This window comes from Desarmillaria tabescens (genome assembly GCF_030435595.1).
Source record: "Desarmillaria tabescens strain CCBAS 213 chromosome Unknown EV420scaffold_35, whole genome shotgun sequence".
Classification (NCBI taxonomy): domain Eukaryota; kingdom Fungi; phylum Basidiomycota; class Agaricomycetes; order Agaricales; family Physalacriaceae; genus Desarmillaria; species Desarmillaria tabescens.
This window is the reverse complement of record NW_026848334.1, coordinates 1-17,844: the sequence shown is the minus strand read 5'-3', so window position 1 is coordinate 17,844 and position 17,844 is coordinate 1. Positions and strand designations below refer to the sequence as shown.

Sequence of the window (17,844 nt, the reverse complement as noted above, 5' to 3'; positions counted from 1 at the left end):
GATCTCAGTTCAAACTCCGAAAGCTTGACGCGAAAAGTGTCCACTAACGCTGTCCATTCTACCTACCCATCCCATGTATACGCGAAAATGGAATATACCATATCCTTTTTGTCGGTGAACGAAACGTTGTCATTGAGGCTCGCATTATCGACAGAAATGCGGACGGAGCCGTACCTCAAGGACGAGTACAGCAGAAGCGAAGAACGAACGACGAAGGGCCTCCGAGTCCCTCCTGGATACACGAGCAAATGGCGATCGGTGTCCATACGGACTCGGATTTTGGCTCCCTGAGCTTTTTGCGTAACAGACTCGGAGGTCTACAGGTATGTCAAGGTATGGTTATACGCCTTCCTAGACTGATTCCGTTTCCTTAGTATCATTGGTACTTCAGACAATCTCTGAGCGCGCGAACTGCACCAGCGACGCACTGCCATTTTTCGATGAAGGTTTCGCGCGACGGTGACGGTAAAGTGTCAATGGTCGAATAACAGAGTGGTGCGTCTCATCTTTTGTATTCGGCCGTTAATAGGTATTCATGAGCATGCTCCAGGGACCCTAGATTCGGAAGCTAGACAGGGGAACAGAGAATGAATGATATGACTGTTAGAGACTACTCGACAAATACGCAGGATTTATGTTTATCCAACGCCAGACTTCACGAGTTCGAGAAGTCAGGACATTAAAGTAACGTGCTGCATTGTCAACCTGGAGGTATTCTTCAGTGGTCGGCTTCGGCTTTCGCTCTTTAAGATGAACTGACGACTGTTTCCCAGGACAGTCATCCAGAAGTTTAGCGGCAATCGTGAAGCGTCTCGAAATCATTTCCATCTGTCATAGCGAACGCAAGTCGGGAGTCAGGAAACGCGTCAGACTCACATGCAGTTTACGGTTTCAGAGACGTTATAACGTCTTCACTGCCCCGTTCCCATCTGACCGCCGATTAGCACAGTTCTGGTCATAGAAGTGACGAGAGGGAGTTTTCTGTGATTGTATTTTCTCGACTGGGCTAGGACTAGCCACCTTTACCTTCATCGTCGAGAGAAATAAATCTGGAGTTCGTAGATTACGGCCGGAAATTTGAATAGCACATGAATTACGAAGGAGAGATTAAAGGCCAGTCCAAGCCCGGGCCGTAACCTGAAGGAGATGTGGGCGATCGCGGAAAAACGGTTCTCTCACGCCACAATCGCGACACGACGATGATGTCCTTGCCTTCCACTGCAACCGCATCTTTTTTTTTTACCAGCTCAGGCTATCCGGCATCTTTTCAATTTTTTGTATAGATGACTCACGCCTAGTCATGATTACAACCCTTACGCATTTTCAGTGCCGCTTTTTTTGGCAGCTAACAATCGTTCGGATATTTTATGTATTATATGAGCGCTGAGGATGTCTTTCTACTTGACATCTCACCAAGAGACAATATCAGTCATTCTTACGGTGATGTAAGGCTTTCAACGTACTTCCTCTCTAACCGTTCAAAGACTATTGTTTCCGTGATGATTTTCTGGACTACGAGCTAGTCCTCATGGGGATATCAAGGCGTCACCCGAGTCGCAAGTCTTGCTACCGGTAATGATGTACATTCCGTTACCCCAATACCGGTCGTTTATCCAATTCTCTATATTCAGCTTTGTACTATGGTCCTGCGGCTGGCCGAAGATGCTTGTCATCTTCCTCTCCCGTTGGCCATTCCTTACCAATCGCGACCCGACAGCTACTTACATCTCCGGACAATATCATCCTCGATGCCGAAATATAGGTGCAAGTAGGCGCCTTCGCTGTTCTTCTTCATATCTCTATCGAACTTGGGGAAATCAGCGGGTCATTGCGACTGTGACCTCAGTCCCTATGCCGTTTGTTTCCAGATTTCCATGAAGGCTGCTAGGGACCTTTGACCTTGTGTGCACCTGTCATCGGTGATTCGCGAGTTGCGGCTTACAACTCTTGCTATTGGTTGCTATTCAGTCGCAAGTCGATTCCTTGCGTCTCTATATGATGAGTACTTACTTGAGTTATTGATGCGACGGTGTTCTGTAACTAAATGCCTATTCACCGGTGAATTCAGCATCGAACTATTTTGACAATTTCATTATGTCATTCAGCTCCGACTCGGATGGGGCAGACAGCGCTTTAGTCCCCCCTTCAGCACCCGGCCTCGGGATCAGAATGATACATCACAGATTCATGTAGGTCTTTCGCTGCATTTGGAAATCTATATAGGTTCACGGAGTATGAAATTAAGGCAGCCTGAACACTTGTCTGTTTGTCGAGTGTTCGCCAAGTCATCTACCCTGACTGTGTCAATGAGGCTACACGTCTAATTCCCTCAACCTTCCCTCGGTGGCGCCTCCCTGCTTGTTTCGTGCCTTTCATCTTACTGATTCTCGCGTACGATATTTTGACTGAATGCGTGGAACAGGAAACTATCGCGTGCTGGTCGTGAGGGATGCTGTCCTGCATCAGTGCCTGGAGCGCTTTCCTCCTCGATCTCTGATTCGCGAAGCCCATGATGATTTTCAATAGAACGAGAGCTTGGGGGAGTTCAAGGGTCCGGTCCTTTTACTCCTTTGGACTTTCCTGCGAATTCGGAGTACCTAACGGAGGGAGAAAGGCGATCCGATCCGACACCGTCACTGTACAAGATCACTGATCTAAGCTTTAGGTACAGGTACAATTTCAATCCTCTGAGGCATAACGAGACCTGCCTGGTTCGGTTCGGGTTGATATGAGATTACAGGAAGGTGGCGCTCCGGTTCAAAATTGCCCGGTCTTTGACAAGGTTCCAATAACTTAAGAAAGAGTCGCGTTCCGTGGCGAAGATATAAATATGCCAATGCGGCTTCTGACGAAATAGGAGCGAGTAGACTGATGGACTTGGCGCCACTCGATGTCGAGGAAGGCTCAGTGCTCGCTTTTGGGCGGCAAGCAAGTTCAACACGCTCTGATTCCAGTGGACAAGTTTCTGATTATCGTCTTGAATAGTCTACCTAATATGACCGTACACGTCCGGGGAAACTTTCCTCTTACAAGGCGCCTTCATACCGGATGGTTTAGACCTTGGTGCGGAATGAAATACATCCGAAATGAACGGTAGAAGGAGAAATAGAAAATGATGAACGTAAAAGTGCAGGCAGTGGGAGATCCGGGAGAAGTGATTCAACAAATACATTTCGAAATGCAAGAAGAGTGCCGCGCTGGGGAATTTGTTTTGGGGAAGGGGCCGCCACACAGCACCGAGGCCGAGACCGACTGTGGCTGATCTCTACCATTCGGTGAATTATAGGGTTCATTGGGTCCCGGCACCATGTGGATGCTACCATCGGAACACTAAGCCGGTGGAATGGTCTAAACATCATTGGGTGAAGAATGTTCGTTCTTTCTGAAGGCATGGATGATATTGGATGGATAATTGGGCAATCAATGTGGTCAGTGTCATCTAAGTCCCTTACCGCATTGAAATAATGTGATTAATAGTGCACAAGTGTCGGGAAAAGACAAACGGAAGCACGAAGAGCGGTTGGCGCTAATTAACGTCCTGCAGGGAAGTGAAGGAAAAGGGCCGTTCCGGTTTCATGCACCGGACAGAGGCGCCTAAGGATTGCCAATAAGTTTTCTACTTATCAACCACGACGAGGTTCTCTGAAATTCGTGCATCTGCTCCCACCGCACCTTGGATTGGATATATCTCTCACGGTACGTCTTGGTCAGATTTAGGCCAATGTGATTTTAGGGATTTCCACCCTCAGTGCGTATTTATGGCGACACTTCCAATACAAGGCAACTCAACTTGATTGATGAGGTGCAGCGGGATGGAAGACGGGTACAGGTAATCCGTCGTGCTTGGTAACCAAAATACGGTAAACTATCTCCCAGGGATCAATTGCTCATTGTTAATTACGACTTCCTATGCACAGTCGTGTATGCCCTACTTGAAGCATCGCGGTATACGCTGAGGTCTTGTTCATTTACATGAGGTATGGAGCCACTGCAATTTCGGTGAGTCCAGCGCACCTTATCGCGAGCTACTGTCATTGTGGGACTTCGTGTTTCTCTCGACATCATCATGTCCTCATTTTTAATAGTTTACAGTGTAAGGCAATGTTGGACCGTATTTAGGGATTTCTATATTTGCCCACAAGCTTCCGGCGCTTCGCCCCACTATTGTAACTTCATGCGACTTGCACGATGCAGACCCGCGTTGATTTGTTGTCAGTCTTCGACCTTCCTTTTATCATCGCCAGCGGATCTTCTCATTACAAGCGGCAGGGCCCCATACATGCTTGCGTTTGTTGTCATACTGGCGGTCATCTTGGTATGTTTCTCTATGTCAATTGTGCGAGTCGTAGTGATGCAGTTTGATCCAGGTCATTTCGGCATTTGAGTACGGTCGTTTTGAAAACTACCCTGAGCTGAATCCTATTTTCAAATACCCCGTATCGAGCTAGGATTTGGCAATGTTTGGGTCAATTTTAGTATCTCTGCGAGCATATTTCATTCCAACATCCATGATACATGTTCCATTTTGTTAGCAGTGTCTCGGAGCGGTGGGTGCGTTCACGGACTGGTTCCTCCGCGATAAGGTCTTATTTCTACGCATTTCGTACATCCACGATTATCTCCGGTGATTCTGTATTCTACCTCTTGAACATAGCACTAAAACTCCTTATAGATATGACAGTGTGATTTGACGACACCCTTCTCCCTGTTCTATGTTCACAACATCACGTTTTAGGAGAAACCCTCTGGAAGGCTCTTCTACATACTTTGCCGTCTACATAGTGACTACTGCTACCTCTGAGGCGAATATATCTTTAGATCATTTCTACAGTCTTTTAAAACGAGATAATACAAATTCTTCCATTTTATCTCTGTGTTTCTTCGAAGGAAAGAGAACCACGGGTCTTGTCTGGCCGACTTCCGAACACCCTCTGGATTTCCGACTTCCGCTTACTGAACTAGTTTGAACAGCCGATGTCTGCAATTGGGTCCCTAGCTTTCAAGCGTTTACACCCTATCAAGCGGGGTAACTCACCTGGCGAACCTCGAAACCTGTTACTCTCTCCCGTGCCTCCTATTGCCCACGATCTCAAAGAGGAAAGAAGGTGTCCCACTGCCCCGCCCAAATCTATCATGCATCTTGATCGAGAGGAATTTTTTGTTATATGAAATTAGGTACTGGACTCGTTTCTGCTCATGGGTAGAGCTAGCATCCGAGTAGACTTTACTAGTCCTCAAGCGTCCAGGTTGAACTGCGTAATCCAAGCGAATCTATTAGAGAACTATATTCGTGCTATCTTGGACAGTAGCATGTCAACGACGGACCCTGGTCTACGCAATTCTATGATATCCGGGTTTCTGTGGTCTTAGCGTGATTTTTAGAGCACCCTCATGCCAGGTGGCTGCCCTTTGGTCTCAACCTCCTTTTGGCGTGGCGCTGGACCCGCCCCGTCAATCCGGTATAGCTGCGTTCGAGCGCGAAAATCCGAACTTGCAAGTGACAGGAATTCTAGAAATTCATCTGCCAAAAACTGAGTAGACTCCACCAGGTGTATCCTTCTTCCAGGTGCCGGCTTGATTGTTCCGATACTCCCACAAAAACCGTAAATCTTCCTTATGCGACATGTCGCCCTCCCACACTCCGCACTGATTGATTCACGACTTCCCTGCAGGCTCGAAATCGGATGTATGCGAACCTGGAGCTGTTAGGGCGTTCGTCGCCTGTTCTCCTGGGTCTTCGGTGTCAGTGAATACATACCACGCGGAATCATTTCAAGACAACGGTAACAGTAAATACCTGCGAGGTAAAGCCAACAACTTGAAGGTGAACGTTCCCCGTCCCGTAATTTCCATTACATTGGGAGCGTAGGCACGGTCCGGTTCCTCCGCGATCACGTGTACTATATCCGTAGTTTCCCGCTTGTCCATAGCTACATCCGCGACCATCACTAGCCATCAGGCATTCTCCCTCTCGAACCTAGCAATACGGTTCCAACATACTGGAGTGAAAGTCCCAACGAAATGCACCCACTCTTATTGCCGATATATCCAACAAAATATCTTGTCGGTTCGAAATTTTCAACGACTTGATTGCTACCAACTGCTCCATGCTGCTCATTACTGGTTTACGTTCATATCTATATATAGCACCCCATTTCCCTTAAAAATTTGTATTAACTCTCCGTAGTGGAGTAAGTATGAGCCTTGGCCGGACTTTGTTAACGACAACGGTTTAACATGGAATGTGCATCAGATAGGTCCAAGAAGGGTGGCGAGTGTTAACCACGGGACTTGAGACTGACTAGGAGTCCAGGCCTTCAATCAGCACAAATTGTTGATAGAAACGGGACAAAATCCAGGGGTAGCTTGCTTTGGTCAGAAATATTTGTTGTGCAGTGTCCTTTTAAAATTCCATACTAAGAGTCGTATCCGATAACAATTCCATTGATTGAAGCTACGAAAAGATTCTGTGATCAACAATATTCTGTCTTGAGCTAAAATATGTGTTTAAGTTTTCGAGTCCTATTTGACAGACGTTGCACAGTGGCTGGGATTCGAGGAACTACAATGAAGTGAAGCAAGCGTCTTACATGGAATTGTCAATTTTGGCTGTAATCCGTATTCGAACTTTGTTCAAAATTATTGGCATTATCAATCCGGTAAGGATTATCTGTGATGCGGAGAGAACTTTCAAAGGTCAACTTGTATTGGAGGACCGAGTCTTTCATAGAACATTACATACTTATAATTAGAACATACTGAGGAACGTAGGTTCATGGCGTCGCTGACACTGCAGTAGCAATCCAAGGTGACATAATACAGCAAGAAAGTATACTTGTTTCACCATGGTTGCATTCAGCTTTGATTCAGATCAAAACTTACGCAAGGATTACCGCCTTTCGCTCGCCTCACACCGCTTGAATTTGTGTTTAGGCCTCCAGCTTGTCGCTAATCGCTATGTGAGAATCTCAAGCAAATTCTGGCATCTTCTAATACCTGCCATTCAGTAGAGTGGATCCGGCTATGTACTGAGAGAATGTCTACTCAGAGCCCTGACAAATGCCGCACTTTACCATCGGTGCATGGATGAACATTCAAGAATACCTTTTGTGCTACTGCGCACGGTTCTGGACAGGCCAATGCTGTAGTATTTCTGGATATCCGCGGATCAGACGATACTGTGGTTTTGGCCGTGAGTCGGAAGAACATGCTTGCTTGTCTATTCTTGTCATTTATTCCCTCCGGAGCAGCCAGTCGAATCTTGTGCCTGGTCCACGCTATTTTCGGATGAATTTCATATATCGTCGGATACACGGCTCGACGAGGAGTGTCGAGTCGAATCAAACTGCAAACTGTTCACCGGCCTCGTGTGATGGGACACTCCTAGAAAGGTCTAGTAACGAATCAGGCTTGATCTACCGATTCGTCCTACTTGTTAACCCGGCATCTCTAACTATCCTTCCCGATATATTGTCGGTCAGCTGAATCTCTTGAAAAAAACTGGGCGCCACTGACATTGGTATAAAGGTGGGCATGTTGCCAATGACATTTCCCCAGTCAAGCTCCGGAACTCGTATCTAAATCAACATTGCATTCACCCCCACACACACACATCTATGTGCACCTCATCATCATCCTCCGTCGTGGTCTGCGATCATTCCGGACATCGATCTTCATCTGTGCGCCCAGCGTTGACTACGTCGGGCCCGAAGGGTCGCGGTGCCAGCGAGCCTCAATGTTGCCATTGTGGGTGGCGAGGTTCGCACGCCCCAGGGTGTCCTTTTGGGTAAAGGACGTGGAACCAGGATTCTGTGCGTTATTCCGTCTTATTTTCTCTTTTCTCGCCGCTTACAAGCCACTCTTTAGCCACTTCGCCATCAGAACTCCCACTCCACACTGCGCGCGCTCCATGCGTTCTCTTAATCATTTCTTCACGGTTCCATTCGAATACAGTCCATCGCCATCATAATTGCTTTTCTCGTGTTGCCGCTTTCCTCACCTACCATATATCTATTCCGTGTATCGTACACCGTCGTAAATGGCCTGCACCTGTATAATTGTACTAACTAAGTCTCTGCAAATTTATTCCTGCATCCGAGTCGGAGCTATGAACGCCGTTTCATCTTCTTATTCTGTATTTGGAATATGTCCGACTCCCTGGCACCTGTATCTGACGGAAGATATGTTCAATCCGAAGAAGATGTGAGACTATGACAGCAGATGCCATGAGCAAGTATCGCGCGTTTCGTTCACCCCTTCCTTTGCTGGATGATCAATTCCCAATTCCTTTCTCTGTCTATGGTGTGAGGAGGAAACCTTGTTGAAGTACGTGGAAATTTCAGGAAGCCGGATCATCGGTGGCATTTCTGTAGAGCTACCATCATGTGCGCTCCACATACAAGTAGTCGAGTATATTACACCATAACGCGCACTAATTCAATACACATGGTGCGGTGGGATTCTATTTGACAGACGCGCTATTCCAACTCCGGGACGTAAGTAAGGACTCGGGAGACATCATTTCCTGTTATAAAAAAAAGCCCACTAATCCCTGAAACAGGTTTAATCACCGCTCCACTTCCTATGCCTTAACAGCTTTCTGAAGGTCAACTTCGTCTTGTTTAACATTCTCTATTTATATAGATGCGACCTGGAGACCGCCTGTCATATCTTCGACTTGGTCATTGCTATCGCTCATCGGCGACGCTTTCGGGGGAATTGATCATATACAGACCAACATCGTCTTCGCTCCGATACAGGCTTGCATACAGTGGAGCCGTCCCGGCCATAGGATGCATCCGCTATCTAGGATGTACCAAATTGGTCAAATTGCAAAGACACGAACGGGGGACGACACTCACGACGGTTGGAAATTTGCGCCAATAACATTAGATGAAGGAAGTGAGAAATGCCATGCTTGATCCTTGTGGGTCCCCGGTCCGTACATGAGGCAATTGCTGTGAAAAGTCATCATGAAGGCGAAGGCTTTCCATAAGACAATTCCCACATAACAGGTACTCGGAATGCTGTTCCGAATATTCGTCAACGGCGTCACAAGGAGAGAACAGATAAGATATCTTCGCCTGAGGGATCATAGAAATAAATCAATTGACAGGCTGCCGAATCAAGCCGCATCTTATATGGAATTAAGGAATGAAACACACACAAACAGCTTCCATCAAAGACGTGATTAACATGAGAGATACAGCGTATCTGCTGGTTTATACAGAGCTAGTACCTTGCGCATAGATCAGTTCCCAAATATCACCCGCGACGAGGAATATTAGTATACGGTGTCAAGAATTGACCAGGAAAATAGTTGGATGACGACTGAATACCTGTTAAGAAAATTGGGACGTTGTTCCGAGTTCCGTTCGCAACTGATCCGGACCGCCTTTTGCTCAGGACTCATCTGCTGTTCCTGAACTCTATGCACCACGGATGCTTTGCTAGTTCTCTTAAGGATACCTCGTTCCAGAATACTGTCCCGAGGAGAGGTAGGACAATCATAGTAAGGAAGTGCCGTCGAACTAATGCCTAGCGTCTAACCATCAAGGGTACTTACCAATTGAATCCCGAGTTCGAAGCCATATAAGTTTTCCTACGGAACCTTCCGCTCTGAAATTCGTAAGGTACAGTATATAATCCAATAATGATCGAGCTTCGAGTGTGGAGCGATCATGGATGGCTGGTGAGTGGGATTAGTCCACGAAATGAAAGATGCATAGTCCACAAAAAACCCTTGTGGAGCGTTAAAAGTACAGCAAGATTGGAAGGAGCCCCATCGGGACGCTGTACGACCAGACATTCGGCTCTCAGAATCCAGATGACTGGCTGGGCTACCAAGGTTGACATTAGGAGTGAAAAATCCAGCGAGCAGCGTTCCGGTACGCAAGAACAGCGATGTCTCCGCATTTGTTCTGGGTCTGAATCAGAATTAGACCTTTTGTTAGAGGAGATTGAGCCCGTTATAGGTGGGTTTAAAGCGAAGTCTATACACTTCACAAGCCACAGATGTGGGACGGGGACTTTCAAAAAATACCGGCCTACGCGCATTAGTTTCAGTGCATAGGTAGATATAAATGGACGTAGTTGTGTCCGTCTGCACGGAGAAGGAAATTATTCTTAAGACACCTATACGAGATTCACGGATCGCTATGAGAAAAATATTCATCATTGGTTATGGCAGCCATCTTTGTTCTCATGAAGCACTTTACTTCAGGGTCATCGCGGTAGATCATCTGTTCGACATTCAGCAAGCGCCGAAAGGCAGACTATTGAATGTCCTCACCGTTAACATTGTAGGTAGACCATTGAAAAGGCACTACGTACAGTAATACTGCTAGTTCACAACGGCGAATGACTTGAGCCTATCCAATGGAAGTCACCTCAACACTGATGAAGAAGGGACCGTACAACGTCGTCTGATCAATCATTTCGGCGCGGCAGGAAACCAATAGAACGGTCTTTGAGAGTTGAAAGAAGAGGGATTCGATTGGATCAGCCAAAATAAGTACAACACATGGGCGCTACGCCTTGAGAACTGCGGAGGCTGGGCGGAAAAAATAACATGCTATCTGAAACAAGTTTAGTGTAGGAAGATGCGAATAACAGAGTACGAATACAGATGGCGAACCTGAGATTGTGCTGATAATACAAAATAGTCGAAGGCAGTAAAACGCTCCCGGGAGAGTGCCAAGAATTATAGTGTATTATTAAATAGTTACGTGAGAATGAGGACATGGTTGGTTTACCTCGTTTCTGACGCGACGCAGACTATAGGGAAACCTGAGTATCAAGGGGGTATTAGGCCTCGAATAGCATGCAGAGATGTGCGCGGCCGAATCACATCAGCAACGACAGACAGACAAGGTACGGTCGTTGACCGGACTAGACTGAATTGCGATTCTAGAAGATGTAAGCGGGTAAATACAGGTGGATAAAATATGTCGATGTACGCTGATTACCTTATGAAGAAAATAAGTTCTACTACACCAGGAAAGTGCAGAGAAAGGATGGCGGGACAATGAGAGGAAAGTTACAACCTCCAGGTCGCACCCCTGCTCATCATCTCTTGGCGGGTCGGTGTCGAACACCGGCCTTGGAGCTCGAATTTGTTCTTGCGACGAGTTCGTGTAACACCTCCAGGGAAGAGGCCGAGGTGGAAACAGTAGCGGCACTGGTGACAACACAAGACAACACAAGCCAGAAGGTGAACGTAAAGGGCAAGGGACTCACCAAGCACAGGATATTTTCACTACCCTTAAGTATACCGGCAAGCAAGACCAGTTCGAAAATCGACCCGACTAGAAATATCTTTCCCTTGCCTTTCTTCGGTAGGGCTTCGATATCGCCTACGTTCCAACGCCTCGATCATCTTCGTCCTCAAAGAGCCAGGGAACAACGTCGGCAGTCATGCTTGAGCCCCGTCTTCGGATTAAAAAGTCCTTGCTGTTGTGGAAGTTTCTGAGAAAATGCCAGGCGATGACGCACGAAAAACAATGACATGCGGACGACCGTACAGAATGTTTCCCAAGGGGTACACGTTCATTGAGTCACGGATAATCTGGTATATGGAATATTACAGCTGTTTGCATACAGCTTGACAGTAGTATGTGTTTTTTCGCGAGGGAAGAGAGTAGTTTGGACTTGGTCATAAACCATGGTTTATGGACTTGAAGACGCGTTTATGGGTGGTTTATGGCTATTTCGGCGATCTCGGAGGTCCTTTTGCGTGCTTGAAGCTTCCAAAACACGGTTTATGACGAAGTCGAGCTTTCTTCCATCATCCACGAAAACGCCCCTGACTATCAAGCTGTATGCAAACAGCTGTAATAACTTCCGCTTTCTGTGACTGGGTATGAGCGACGGGATACTCGGATAGCAGACGAAGACGTACCCGCAGGAGCTAGGCTGTACCCGACCGTATCGCTAGGTCCGATAGAGAGAATGGGGGATAGCTAGTGATAGTCGCGGATGTAGCTACGAACAAGCGGGAATGTACGGAAATGGTGCACATGATCTCGGAGGACCCGGACCGTGCCAACACTCCCACTATCATCCGTAAACCCTCATATTCATCGCAGACAATACGGTTTTCAGCGAAGATAGTGAGAATAGCTGGGAAAAATCTTCTTGCGTTTGTGGGGTGGTCTGGTAGTACCGTCGTACAAACATTTATTATCTACTCCACTATGGGAAATAATAAACAGTAACAGAACAATGGCGAAATTTTTTATAGAAAGACAAGTGTCTTGATCTACTTCAGTAAAAAAATTTCTCAGTAAGGAGAGCAAAATAGGCCTAACAATACCTACGTGGAATTTACGCCTTAGATGGGCCTGTAAACTCACATTTGTCTGGATCGCGGAGCAAGGTTTCGATACGAAGGATATGACAAGGTAGTCTTATGAGCGACCTTAGTAGCTGGTTTGAGTGATGTGCGCCATCCTATTGCCCTTGACAGTGACGAGGTGGTGGTCAGAAGGCAAAGTGATCTGGATTTCAAATTTTGTAATGTCTTCCGGCCCGTTGCACCCGTATCTTTGGCTGATTACTGTCGTCACCATCGCCTTTGCCTAAACGCCCTCACCGTGTCCTTTCACCGCCCGCTCTCTGGAAATGTTCTCCTAGGACATCTAACTGTTGAACAAAGCAAAAGTGGAAGTATAAGCTCTAGCGCTAGGCTCTGATTGTTGAAACAGATGCGAGGATGACACCAACGCCGACAGGATAGATAGACATGCACACATGAAGAGAAATCGCTACGAGGGTGAAGGATGTGCTATTTAGTGAGGTTCTTTCGATAAATATAACGACGGGTATGTAATATTCTCACTATTGACATCGTGCAAAGATGAGCATGGCAAGACGCGATGAACAGATCTCGAGATACAATCACCATCGTAATAAAAATTCAGGATATTATCTCGTACAGCCTACCAGTATGATCGAACTCCCTAATATCTGTTATGATCTGTTTAACAGCTCGTTTTACAAATTCTGCTTGTCCTTCCGTTCATCGTTGATTAATGAAGAGGAATTTTTGTGTGCAAGGATGCTCGATTACTTGCAGTTTTTAAACCTTTGTTGTATGACTGTGCAGAACTCACTACACTTGCATCACAGAGCAATAATCATGGCGAGGTATCCTGGACCTCTTTCGGATCGCAACCTTACCGCTGTCTAGTTGCACTAGACAAGCAGAATTCGCGGATGATAATAAACCGCTGCTATCACAGATGTAAGTTCGCTTCTGCATTGCGCAAGTTGCTATCCTGACAGTTATATTAGTATAGTTGCCCTATGCGCGATATGATACTCCTCCGGCGATTATATGTATTTTGGATCAAAAGCTTGAATATATACATTATTCTGGTGTGTTCACGATTTAATCCTTCCGTTCCTGGACTAATAACAAATATATTGTCATGGTCATCGTGTTTGGCAGTGACTATTTGATCTTTCTGTGTCAGACTCGATGGTTATTCTCGCAGTCTGCGGATACATTTCCATATACAGCCAATAGAGACTCGCTCTCTGGCCAGAACCAATCCGTATCTTGTAGCTGTGGTTGCAGGTTTCATTTGGGCTCTCTCTCTAGCGACACATCTCTCCGTTGCTACCTTGATCGTGGCTCGTATCTTGTGGATGTCCCGATTGACAGCGTCTCAGTCATATATGCGTAGCGAAAGAGGAATATTATCCCTGAGTACCACCCAAACACGCTCTCTTTTAAAGCTGCTCAGCAGCAGAATCGCGGCACACACACTATAAGCCTCTACGTCACTTTGGTCTGAATGTTTAATATGGCTGAAACTTGCATAGCACACCAAGATTAGGAACGATGTGCCGCAAACCGAAACCATCATCAAACAAAATCATACAAAATCATGGACGAATGACAGGATCAGGTGCGAGGCCGTGCACTGATGATTGGTACCTTTACTCCGGAATTGAAAAACGATTCAGAAACAGTAAATCGCAATGGTGCATTAAAGTTTATAGTATCAAGATGTGACCGAGAGTAGAGTTCATCGGCAATCAGATTTCCCTCCAGAACCATGGGACTTGGCCCGAATTCTGGTCACTAGTACCTGGTAATGTGGATTGTCGTAGACAGATATCCCTGGATAGCAACTTTGAGCATCGCAGAAGCTTGAAACGTCTTTGAAACGTTCTCGTTAGTTTTATGACCGAAACAGCGGGAAACGTCACACTGCGAAGGTATTCATCACCTGGATCCTTAGTGATAAGTTTATTCAATCCAATCCAGGCCTACTTAGCTACTCCGAGTCGCAAGGAACTTAGAGTTGAGTGAAGGATCGACTTTCAAACGCGGAGAGATCAGGGAAGTTTGGCAAATGAGGTTAGTCTGGGAAATGGAAGATCCGAGACTACAAGTGCACTCGATTGAATACCAATAGTACGAGACAATTGAAGGGTCCTGTACCGAGACCTCTAATCTCATGAAGGTTAGGCTCGCAAGCTCCGGAACCGAGGCTGGACTGTGCGACTCAGAATTTGACATCGAGGATAGAAACGTTAAGGAACAGCATCATGTCTTGCCTGTGAACTCCTGTTACCATGAAGAACTGTCATTGTTCCAGGTTATTAGTGTGAGGCCGAGGTCTCGCGTTCCAGTCGCCCTGTTTGTACCGAACGGCCGTCCGCCATGAGATGGCTTGAAAACAACTGTCTGTGTATCTCCACATATCGTCGTGAGGGTCGTACCTTAGGACAGGGAACAAGATCATTGTCTCGACGCCTCAGCAGACGACTAAAAGCACGACGGTTGGTGCATAGTCAGCACGGAAAGGAGATGTCCACATGAGTGCAGAATTAGTAGAAATTAATTAGACGGAGTATCTACCGGAATAGAAATGCCTTAGTGAACGGTGCCGTGACAAGGGGAGCATAGTTTACTTACCTCGCCTTCGGCGCTGCCTAAATTGTCATAAATCACGCTGAAAGCTTCGATTCGGAAAGAGCTTGAGGCGGCGTATTGTGTGGGGGGAAAGAAACCCCGTGCCTGGAGATAACGGGGGAGCTATGAACCATCTCTTCAACGATAGTCAAGCTATAGTTATGTACCCTAGCCAAGGTTCCGCCACGATCAAGCTTCTGGAGCACATTAGTGAACGGCGGAATGGTGAATACAGTAAGCGAGCCTATCACGGTGGTAGTAAATCAAGCAATTTCTTGTACTGTACCAGCTCCCAAAACATGGACATCAACGCATGATATGCAGATCTCAACTCGATGTACAACGCCTTGAGGATATATTGAGGCTCCGTGAATTCATTGAAAGAGAAGGCACCCGTCGCTGAGGAGTCTTCATATCAAAATAAAGAGAGGATGAAAGAAGAAATAAAACATACCATCAAGCAAAGAAGGGAATACGCTGGTCGTGTCTAAGAAAATTCTTCAAAAGTAAAACACTGTCTGGTCGAACTGGAACTAAAGGGTTTCTCAAGATGATAAAATTGCAACAAAAAGCTAACAATATGACGATTACCACCACTCTAGAAAACGAAGAATCCTCCCACAATAGCGCCCACCATGCCGAGCGAAGACAACCCGAGTGCCACCCCACCCCCATTCTTGTCGCTGTTCTTACTCGCAGCCTTTGCAGCACTCGATACACCTGAGCCGGTCGACGCTCCTGTTGTAGTAGTCCCAGACTACAAAAGTTAGTACGAGATGAGGACAGCGGTGTAAATAAACGTACGCTTGCCGAAGTCGAGGCCATGGTTGTAGTTGCTGACATAGTCGCAGTCTCGCCTCCGATGGCAGAAAAAGTCGTACATTGCGAAGACGACGGGATGGGATGCGGAGCAGGGGTAGAGGCGTCGCCTTGGTGGAATGTCGAGGTGCTGTAGACGCCCATAGGCTTGACAGGCTATCAGACAAGGCAGGAAAAAAATCGAGCGAGACACGAACCTCTCCACTATCGCCATTGCACGACTCGAACACGCCAGCATCGTAGTTGGCGGGCATGTTCCACGCGCATCCCATCAAGTCGTATATATGTTCACCTGCACTTTTCTGACTGTTAATCGTTGCAAGAAAAAGAGTTTTTTATACTTACAGTACACGGCAGGTATCTTCCCAGCTGGATTACAAGCCCTGAAGCAAAAATCGGTGGCTGCCATAAAATTCTTGCCAAAGAATGAGGTACGGGTGGTCATACGAAACTACCTAGTACTCACCGTCCACTCGAACATTTGCTGGGTCTTCCCAAAAGCAGAGGAGAAGACTAGACCTTCCAATAGGATTTCCTGGAAATAAAACAATATCAGTTTCGCGCGAGAAACGACAACATGAAAGGTTGACCATTTCCGTCGGCACCTTGAGGATCGAGTTCCCCGCCTTCATCTCCAGCTGGAATATTCAGTTTTGTCAAATCTCCGGAGCCTGAAGGAAGAGCATATTTCAGAAAGGATTTGTATAAAGGCAGGGTATGCTTATACCGGTAATCTGTACAAAGTCGGGCGTCAGAACAAAGTGAGCGCCGGTGATAGTCCCTTCGGGGATGACGCGAGTTCCGTAGCCGCTCTAAAGGGTTTTGAGGAAAGGTGGTCGAGGTAAAAGATGGGAAGAACAGACCTTGAGACACCACGAAACTTCGATACGCTATGGAAACCGTGAGCATCTACAATAACGAGAACGGACATGTGGACGAACCTCTGTAGCACGGATAACAGAGTCCGGGCCTGGGGTAGGTGGTGCCCATAGGCAGCTATACGATTCATATGTATAAAAGATCTTCGACCGAAAGAAGAAACGAACAAATCATCAACAGCGTTGACTAAACTAACATCAGACGTGAAATCGCTTAGGGCGGGAAGAAGGATAACGCACTATAGACGTTCTGGCACATCGAGTCTTGACTGGACGTCGTCCCGCATTTGTTGGTTCCAGTTTGACCTTGCTCAGTTTTGTCGGGCGTGGTATCCGGTAGGTAGGTCGCGGTATACTGTGCGCCTACGGAAGAGAATGTTGCGAGGAAAAGAGCAATGGCGGGAGCATACATAGTGGGAGGAAATGAGAGGGTTTGTTGGAGTTCGCATTGTATTTGTTTGGTATCTAAATATAGTATGAAAGTTGTGAGCTTGGGGCTTTGGCTTCAGATATGACGTACTACTTATTGGCATTGCGAGGCATAAGACGGTGGGGTAAGCGAAGAAACGGATGGTAGATATCCATTGCATATATCACCGGTTCATCCCTGTAACGCCACAACTTTCTTGAAAAGCCGCGGGTGCGGGCGGTGGATATACCAGCCGTCAGCGAAACGGACTTGTTCACTGTAAACAGAGAGGCCCTGATGGCTGATATTAATAAAAATAGGAATCCGGGTGGCGGCAAGATATGACGAGGTCAAAACTCGGGGACGCCTGCAAAACAGTCAGCAGAGGCAACGTCCCATCACGAAAGTTCATACGGAAGTCGAAGGTCTGAGGGTAGGTCGAAGACGCTGAGGTAGGAGTCGCCTCAGCTTTGTGACCCGTTTGCCGGTAGCGAGGAAGCCGCTAGAATGTTGCTGAGGTGACTGATGTGTCCGCCAGATAGCACAGGACGCCGTCGGATTTGCATTCGAATCTCTTTGTACGAAATCAGATTGATCCAATGGCGCGAAATAGTGACATGAGCTAGATCAGCTATCAATAATGGTACGCCGAGTAGTGGGAGAGGAACGCACCAAGAATCAATTGACGCATGGTAAGGGAACGTTGAAAGGTATTCGTACAAGTCATAGTGAGCCTACATCATGCGAAGTTACAGAACTGAGCGAGGGCACCAAACCACGGCCACATCTTGAAGGCACAAGGCGACGAAAAC

General features: G+C 46.8%; 3 protein-coding genes across 3 annotated transcripts; 2 read left to right on the top strand and 1 right to left on the bottom strand.

The window, feature by feature from the left end:
• Nucleotides 1–9,826: 9,826 nt before the first annotated feature.
• EV420DRAFT_1482661 (uncharacterized protein) lies at nt 9,827–11,423 on the top strand (the record flags this gene model as incomplete). Its single annotated transcript, XM_060469917.1, has 6 exons — nt 9,827–9,887; nt 9,936–9,974; nt 10,093–10,301; nt 10,665–10,872; nt 10,977–11,267; nt 11,341–11,423. 6 exons carry the CDS (start codon nt 9,827–9,829, stop codon nt 11,421–11,423), a joined length of 891 nt encoding a protein of 296 aa, XP_060327323.1.
• A 1,616-nt stretch (nt 11,424–13,039) lies between these two features.
• On the top strand, nt 13,040–13,852 carry EV420DRAFT_1561804 (uncharacterized protein). Its single transcript, XM_060473876.1, is given in 5 exon segments — nt 13,040–13,243; nt 13,261–13,263; nt 13,303–13,379; nt 13,476–13,673; nt 13,697–13,852. 3 exon segments carry the CDS (start codon nt 13,306–13,308, stop codon nt 13,797–13,799), a joined length of 375 nt encoding a protein of 124 aa, XP_060327322.1. The 5' UTR covers nt 13,040–13,243; nt 13,261–13,263; nt 13,303–13,305; the 3' UTR covers nt 13,800–13,852.
• A 1,577-nt stretch (nt 13,853–15,429) lies between these two features.
• On the bottom strand, nt 15,430–17,035 carry EV420DRAFT_1704821 (uncharacterized protein; the record flags this gene model as incomplete). The annotated part of the gene is made up of 11 exons (XM_060479530.1): nt 15,430–15,683; nt 15,731–15,892; nt 15,943–16,037; nt 16,091–16,147; nt 16,212–16,280; nt 16,336–16,416; nt 16,473–16,557; nt 16,609–16,635; nt 16,687–16,741; nt 16,792–16,810; nt 16,864–17,035. The coding sequence occupies 11 exons, from the start codon at nt 17,033–17,035 to the stop codon at nt 15,525–15,527; spliced, it is 981 nt and encodes a 326-aa protein (XP_060327321.1). The 3' UTR covers nt 15,430–15,524.
• Nucleotides 17,036–17,844: the final 809 nt, after the last annotated feature.